Source organism: Balaenoptera musculus, chromosome 11 (genome assembly GCF_009873245.2).
Source record: "Balaenoptera musculus isolate JJ_BM4_2016_0621 chromosome 11, mBalMus1.pri.v3, whole genome shotgun sequence".
NCBI lineage: Eukaryota > Metazoa > Chordata > Mammalia > Artiodactyla > Balaenopteridae > Balaenoptera > Balaenoptera musculus.
Genome location: NC_045795.1, coordinates 100,226,540 through 100,234,453, shown reverse-complemented (window position 1 = coordinate 100,234,453; position 7,914 = coordinate 100,226,540). Strand labels below are relative to the sequence as shown.

Below are 7,914 nucleotides of genomic sequence, written 5' to 3'. Positions count from 1 at the left end.
CTTGTGTCTCCACTGACATCCCATTTAAGCTCCACTAGGGCAAGAATTTGGGGCTGTCTTGTTCTGCGCTCAGCACTGTGCTTGGCCCAGGACTGAATGAACGCCCGAGGTTGAAAATAAAGTGATAGACGGTCCGCTGGGCGAAGGGACCAGGAAGTCCCCAGAAGCCCAACTCGCCAGCTTCACCCCGCCCCTCCCATCCTAGTGCCTTGAACCTCGCGCAGCTCCCCGAGTCCCCACGGCCATGGCCCCTTTAAATGTGCGCGGGGACGCCTCGCCCCTCGGCTCCCTCGATCCCTGACAGAGCAGAAAGGGGAGAAAAAAAAAAAAGCCTTCCTCTCCGGGAGCGGGAGGAAACGTCTAGGAGGGGGCGGAGGGGTAGCGGCGGCAGCGGCGGCACGGGCAGCGGCGCGGCGGCCAGAGCGCAGCGCGCGCGGAGCTGGGAGCCGGGAGCGGACGCGACACCGCTCGCTGTCCCGGCCGCTGCCCCCCCGGCCCCGCCCCCGGAGGCTCGCGCCCTGCGCCCCCCTGGCCCTGCGCGCCGCGCGGAGTCCTGAGTGAACGCGACGCCGTGCGCCTCGCGTTCGCGCCCCTTCCCCTCCCTGCCCCCGCCCAGCCCCGCCCAGCCCCGGAGGCTCGCACCCCCCAAGCCCCCACTTGCCCTGCGCGCTGCGCGAAGTCCGGCGCGCGCCGGGGGCGGGGCAGGCGCCAGGGGGTGCGGGCCCCGCGGGGCGGCCATGGAGTGAGGCCGCGCGCGGACTCGTGCTCGGAAGGACGGACGCACCGACGGGCGGCCCCTGGCTCCGCGCGCTGGAAGATGAACAGAGCAGGTAGGAGGCTCCGCGCGACCTCAGGCGCCGAGGGACGCGCGCGAGGGGCCCCCGCCAGGCGCTCCAAGTTGTAGCCCGCGGGGCGCCGGGAGCGAGCTGCCGAGAAACCCCCGACCTTCCCACTCTGCTCTGCCTCGGCCGAGGTATGGGCGGGTCACGAGTGCCCTCGCCGAGGAGGACGAGAACATCGGGGGCCGCTGCCCCTGTCGGAGACGCTCAGCCTCGGGGACGCCCCCTCGGTCTCGGCGAGGCCGCACCCTGGCCACATACGGCCGTATCCCTCTCCCACCGCGGTCCCGGTATTGAGAGTCCCCTCGCAGCGGGGAATGACGCTCCCTTCGCAAAGGCGACTTGGTCGCGCCCCTAAATCCTCACTCCTGCTCCTCGGGGTCCCCGCCAGGCCCTCGCTGGCCCCTCAGAGGCCCCTCCTGGCCCACGGGAACCGTCTGAGGTCTTCCCCACTGCGGGGTCTATTCCTGGTCCCTCGCTACTCCGAGGCGCGCCCTTAGCGGAGTCTTGCTCCCTTCTCTCTTCTAGACGCCCAGACTTGGAGCTCGCTCTCCGTTGGAACTAAAAAGCCCTAAATTATCACACACACACCCCCGCAGCGCACCCCAACCCCCTATAGTGCCGTGGCCCGGGGCCTTCTTTGTGCCTCCCCCAGGGGACCGAACGCTTAGGGGACGCCGAGGCTGAGCCGCACTCCAGGCGTTCCCTCCCAAGCCCTTGCTTCTCTGCCCTCCAAATCTGCCTTTGTTAGGCCAGGGATTCCGTGAAATCAAGAATGCGTTTTACAGTAGATAGTGACCCCTCCAGAGGAGTGCCATTTAACAGATTTATTAACTGAGACTCAGAGATGGGCGGTGCCTGGAACCCAGTTCTTGGGTTCCTGACTCCTCCGCGGGGAGGGCAGAAAGTTCCCTCCAAGAGGCGAGTTTGCAAGGCAGCAGCCCCAGCTAACTTCATTTGCCTGACAAGGAGCGATTACTGCTCTTCTAATATTTTTCTCTTAGAATTTAGCAGAAGGCAGCTCCCTCTCCGACCAACACCCTTGTCCGAATCCGTACTCCAAAACACACATCCCTGAAGAAACAGGAAGCCACCATTTTGGCTGTCTTAGAACCATATCCTGCTGCCCTGAGTATGTGTAAAAAGTGTGTGTTTGTGTGTGTGTGTGTGTGTGTTGTGGGCTTTTTCTTTTTAAAATCTTTCTGATGAAAAAAGTCATTGTCTTAGGAGTGAGGTGCAGATGGGAGACGTTTGGCTGGATTGATCTGACAAAGGAGAGACTTGGGGGCCCGGGAGTGTGGTAGCCGCCTCCCTGTGTCCAGGCCCTGTTTTGCTGGGCGTGTACGCACCTGGACAGTGCGTGAGTGTTGGTCGCAGAGTAGGGGGTGGGAGTGGGAGCAGGGATGCCCCTTTTGAGGAGTGGAAGAGGCTGGGGCAGGGTCCCAGCGCCCAGCCAGCCACTCCTTGTACGAAGGAGGTGGCCTGCTGCCTGATCTGGCACAGCCTGGACAGAGCCAGGCTAGCTCTTTCCTACACTCCTAATAAAACTCGCTGAAAACAATGGTGAGAGCCGGTCCAGTATTCCCACGTTTCCCTGCATGAGGCTTGGGCAAGCCCTCCCTTCTCTGAGAATCTGGGGGATGGAGTGAGCCGGAATACACGTAAAGGCAGGTTTGGTCCCAGGAAATCTGCCATCCAGTCATTTGTCTCCAGCATAACCCTGGTTACTTTTTCAGTGTGACGGCAGTCATAGACCTCACGTAATGATTCCTGTGTGCCAGGCTCTGAAGTTCCCGATCATGCAGCATAGTGGTTCATAGACTCCATGGGACTGAATGTCGTAACCACCATCCTCTTAGTTACTGTGACACAGCCAGTGTGTGGCAGAGCTGGGGTTGGAGTCCAGGTCTGTCTGAGCCGGGGACCCATGCTTCCCGCTCTGTCGTGGATCACTGGACTAGCCTAACAGCAGCCTAATTAGAAATCATCAGGCTTCGCTGGGACATTCCAGCAGGCACCCAGCAATGAAAGTTAAATTAAGATGCAATTGGAAGGTGAAATTGGAAGATAATTACTCTTGGAACATATGGTTATGAGAGTTCCAGGGGGAGTATGGTGAACTGCAGTTGAAACAGACACAGGGGCTGAAGATGGGAATGTCAGGGGACGTCATCAGAAAAGCCATGAGTTTAAAAGGCTGTCGTCGGCCAGAGCAAGCAGAAGGCACTTACTGACTGGTTGGTGCAGTCCCCTCACGCTGCACATGTGGAAACTGAGGCTCAAAGAGGGGAGGGGACTTGCCCAAGGTCTCCCCTTCAGTTAAAGGCAGAGCCGGGAGTGGAGATCAGAGCTCCGACTCCCAGTCCAGTGCTCCTCCCAGTACCTCTTCTGATTTAAACTCTGCAGAGCTGGCAAGGGAACAGCAACATGGATGTGTGAGTGGCAGATATTTAATTAAAGTAGAGAGAGAAAATATAAACTGGTACCAGGGGGCTGGCTGGGGATGATTTCTATCACCAGAAGCTCTTAAAAATCTCTTCCTCTTGTCAGTGTGACTCCCCACCCCCAGTTAACTCTTGGCCTCTTGGCTCAAAGGGTATTCTGCATTCGAGTCATCCTCAGGTGTAGCAAATTGCCAGGAGGTTTTTGAGAGTTGGTACCTCAGGGTGGGGAGGGTGTGCCCCCCAGGCCCTGTGTTACAGAGAGAGAGAAGGTTCATGCAGCAGCCAAAGGGACTCAGGAGGCAGCAGAGGGTCCAGCAGTTCCATCCATGCTGGGTTCTGGACAGTCAGAAAGTTAAGCTCAGCCCAGAGGAGGAAACCCCTGCTCTGATTTATCCGGTAATTGCCCCATCCCTGCCATTCTCTAAAGCTCAGCCAAACTGGACTCTTTACTCCCAAAGGGCTTGCATCTAACTGCCTCTGGGCCTCTGCACATTCTGTTCCTTCTGCCTGGAACACCCAACCTCTTGTTTTAAAATGTTTTAATTTAATTTTATTTTATATTGGATTATAGTTGATTTACAGTGTTGTGTTAGGTTTCAGGTGTACAGCAAGGCAGTTCAGTTATACATATATATGTGTATCTATTCTTTTTCAGATTCTTTTCCCATATAGGTTATTACAGAATATTGAGTAGAGTTTCCTGTGCTATACAGTAGGTCCTTGTTGATTATCTATTTTATATATAGTAGTGTGTATATGCTAATCCCAAACTCCTAATTTATTCTTTCCCCACCTTTCCCTTTAGTAACCTTAAGTTTGTTTTCTAAGTCTGTGGAGTCTGTTTCTGTTTTGTAAATAAGTTCATTTGTATCATTTTTTTTAGATTCCCCATATAAGTGATATCATACAATATTTGTCTTTCCCTGTCCTACTTACTTCACTTGGTATGATAATCTCTAGGTCCATCCATGTTGCTGCAAATGGCATTATTTCATTCTTTTTCACGGCTGAGTAATAGTCCATTGTATACATGTACCACATCTTCTTTATCCAGTCCTCTGTCGATGGACATTTTGGTTGCTTCCATGTCTGGGCTATTGTAAATAGTGCTGCAGTGAACGTTGGGGTGCCATGTATCTTTTCGAATTAGGTTTTTCTCTGATATAGGCCGAGGAAGTGGGATTGCTGGATCATAGCCAACCTCTTTTTTGATAATTAAAATCCTCCCTGTCCTTCAGCATGCACCCTGGTGCTATCTGTCCCCTGGGTCTTCTCTGGGCAGAACTGGTCTGAGACCCTTGTACTGAGAGCAGGGGCTCTATGTGGTTCCTCTTTGTGAGGGAAGCAGGGAGGGAGCAGACCTGGAAGCTCTCACACTCTTCATTTTCTCTCCTCCCTCTTCTGTCCCTCTTGCTGGCTCCTTCTCATAACCTTTGGGCCACCGGGGTCCCTGCTGGGCTCCCGCTTGTCTCTGCCCCCGCTCAGTCACGTGGTGGGCTCACACGCCTCATGCCTTAATCCCGTCTCTGATGGCTGCCTCCAGGCCACTCCCGGGAACCCAGGCTGGTCCATCCGAGAGCCCACTGACAGTTCCTCTTGGGGCTGTGATAGGCAGCTCAGATGTAACACGTGCCAGTCGAAATTCTGGTTTCCTCCCCTGGCACCTGCAGCCTTCCCCAGTTCAGTTGGTAACAAATTCACTTTTCCAGTTGCTGTGACTCAAAACCTTCGTGTTGTCCTTGATGATTCTTTCTCTTACACCCCAAATCCAAACTGTCTGTAAATCCCACCAGGTCTACCTTCATATTTGGAATCTGACCTTTTCTTTCTTTCTTTTTTTTTTTTTTACCACTTCCACTGCTACAGCCTGGTCCAGGCCTCCATCTTCCCTGGCCTGGATTATCGCAGGCGCCTCCTCCCTGCTCTCCCTCCTTCCATCCTCACCACTTCTAGTTCGTTCATCACACTGGCTGGAGTGTGCATGGCCTTCTGCTCAAGGCTAAGCAGCATCTACACAGTCTTTGTTTTGTTTATTGATGTATCTAAAGAGTCTAGATGAGTGCCTGGCAAATAGTAGGTGCTCGATAAATACCTATTTAATGGAATTGGATGAAAGAAAACTGGATAGGAACGAAGGAAAGCCAGTCATTCACTTTATGGTCACAGTTAGTCCTTCTAACTCACCCTTATGTGAATTTCTCACCTGGTTAGCGGCCCCTGGTCTCCCTGGCCTCAGTTTTCCTGCGTTTTGCCCTTCTCTGCTGGGAGCCTTGAGTCTGCACTGTAGAAGAAATGCTCAGTGGCAGAAAGGTGAAGGCAGAGGTTCAAGGGACTGGACCAGGAAGCAAGAAACCCCCATTCTGGGACTTCCCTGGTGGTCCAGTGGTTAGGACTCCACGCTCCCAGTGCAGGGGGCCCGGGTTCGATCCCTGGTCGGGAGCTAGACCCCACGTGCCGCAACTAAAGATCCCGCATGCCACAATGAAGATCTCGCATGCTGCAACTAAGACCCGGAGCAGCCAAATAAATATATATTTTAAAAATCCTATTATTAACAAAAAAGAAACCCCCATTCTACTGGGGCCCTGCTCTGGACTCGCTGAGTATTCCAGGCCAGTCATCCGCCCTCTCTGTGCCTCAGTTTCCTCATCTTTCAATGAGGGGTCAGACGAGGCCTTTCTGACTCTGGCATCCTTTGATCTCAGAGGGGTTGTGGATGAAACGCCCTGAGCTCTAGAGCTGGGAGCAGGGCATGGACACTGTGTACCTTTCACTCCTTAGGGGCTCCTGTGGGGAAGGCATTTTCTTGCAGGATCACGCCTCAGACACCCACTGTAACCTTTTCCGAGGAGACGGCGCCCACAGATCAATAGCTTGATTGGATGAAGGATGGGGCGGGTGGTGGGAGCGATGCAGCCTAGGTGATGGTCATTTTTCATGGCCCGTCTGTCCCTCTGTCAGGTCTCGTGGTGCCCATGTGAAATACCACCTGTTAAGGATGAGAAGTGAGAGTCCCCACCCACAAAGAATAATTTCATGCCAATGCCTGACACCTGATGTTGAGAGCGTGAAGCTCGTATTACGTCATATATCAGTGTAGAGCAAGACTTACACCAGGGGAAGATGTGGGGTAGGGAAAGACTGACTTTATTAGAACGATAATAGCTACTGCTTATTGAGAACACCTGTCTATGCAAAGTCCTGCTAATATATATCTTTTAATCTTCGTAACAGCCTCTTCAGAGTAGGTGTTACTATTGAACCCATTTTACAGATGAGGAATCTGAGAGTCAGTTTCATAGCTTATAAGTGGCAACAGCGGAATATGAACCCAGATCACCAGGCTCCAAAGGCTTATTATTACCCTGTTACTCCACATTGACAGGTAGCTCTTTAAGCTCCAAATATTCGAATTTTTTTTAAACTAAATTGGACAGAAATTTTTCTAAATTAGGCTATATTTGATTGAGTATGGAAACAAGAAGTTGGAAAGTCACTTCTTTTATCTTGAAGACTCTGGGTTATTATCCGGATGCCAGTGGCTGGCCTGGGTGTTGGTGCGGATGAACGTAGGTGTGGGTTGGGACGTTGATGCAGTGGTTGCTTTAGCCTTTAAAGTCTTGACAGCTGTGCCTCTTCTCTCCATTGCTTGCTGTTCGCAACCACATCTTACAACTGGCAGTGTTGCTGCTCTCACTGCACCTCCACCCCCCACTGATAAGCTGCGTCCTGGGAAACCATACAACTAAGTTCATTAGATTTATGAGCAATGTACAGAGGCTCTGGAGTCAGGCCCTTCCAGGAACAGAGTGCATGGGCTTTAATAACCCTATATTATTGCTGTCCTGGGGCCTTTTTTTATTTCCTTTGGGGCTCCTCAGCTGAATTTTGCATAGCTGTGCCAGTTTGGGGGAGATGATATTGACTTTGGCCTCAGATATACTGAAATTGAGGGGCCAGTGGGACAGTCCCGTGGAGATGGGTTAAAATCAGTTAGAGCTGTGCTAGCTGGCACCATAGCCACTACCCTCGCGTGGCTACTGAGCACTTGCAGTGTGGCTGGTCTGAATCGTGATGTGCTGCAAGTGTGAAATATACCTTAGATTTCGAGGACTTAGCACAAACAAGAGTGTCAGATATCTTGTTAATAACTTTTGTGTATTGATTACATGTTGATCCAAACATGATTCATTGATTACATGATAATGTCCAAAATGATAATATTTGGGATATATTGAGTTGAAAAATGTACTGTTAAAATTAATTTCACCTGTTTCTTTTTGACTCTTTAATGTGGCTATGAGAAAATTAAAAAGTACGTGTGTGATGATAAATGGGGCTCACATTATATTTGTCAGACAGCCCTGGATTAGAGATGACCAGGGTTAGATGCTGCAGGGATTGAGCTGGGAGTCAAACGTGTGGGGAGGAGGAGAGTTTGCTGACAGACCTCCAGGCCCTCTGCTCAGTCTTCCTTCTGTCACAAGCCAGGCTGGCGTGCTGAGGCTGCTTTGTATCACACCCAAGGCTCAGTGGGGATGGAACTGGGAGTTGAGACTAATCTGAAGGGGGGACCTGTATGTCCTAAACCTGGGCCGTGAACAGCCAGACGGTGCTTTTTTTTTTTAATT

The 7,914-nt window shown here is 52.2% G+C and overlaps 1 protein-coding gene across 1 annotated transcript in view; it reads left to right on the top strand.

Annotated features, from left to right (window-relative positions):
• Positions 1-703: 703 nt before the first annotated feature.
• Positions 704-7,914, top strand: part of FGD5 (FYVE, RhoGEF and PH domain containing 5) — a 114,942-nt gene continuing 107,731 nt past the window's right edge. The window contains 1 exon segment of the mRNA XM_036869338.1: positions 704-830. Within this exon segment, the coding sequence (XP_036725233.1) occupies positions 818-830 (13 nt within the window). The 5' untranslated portion in view covers positions 704-817.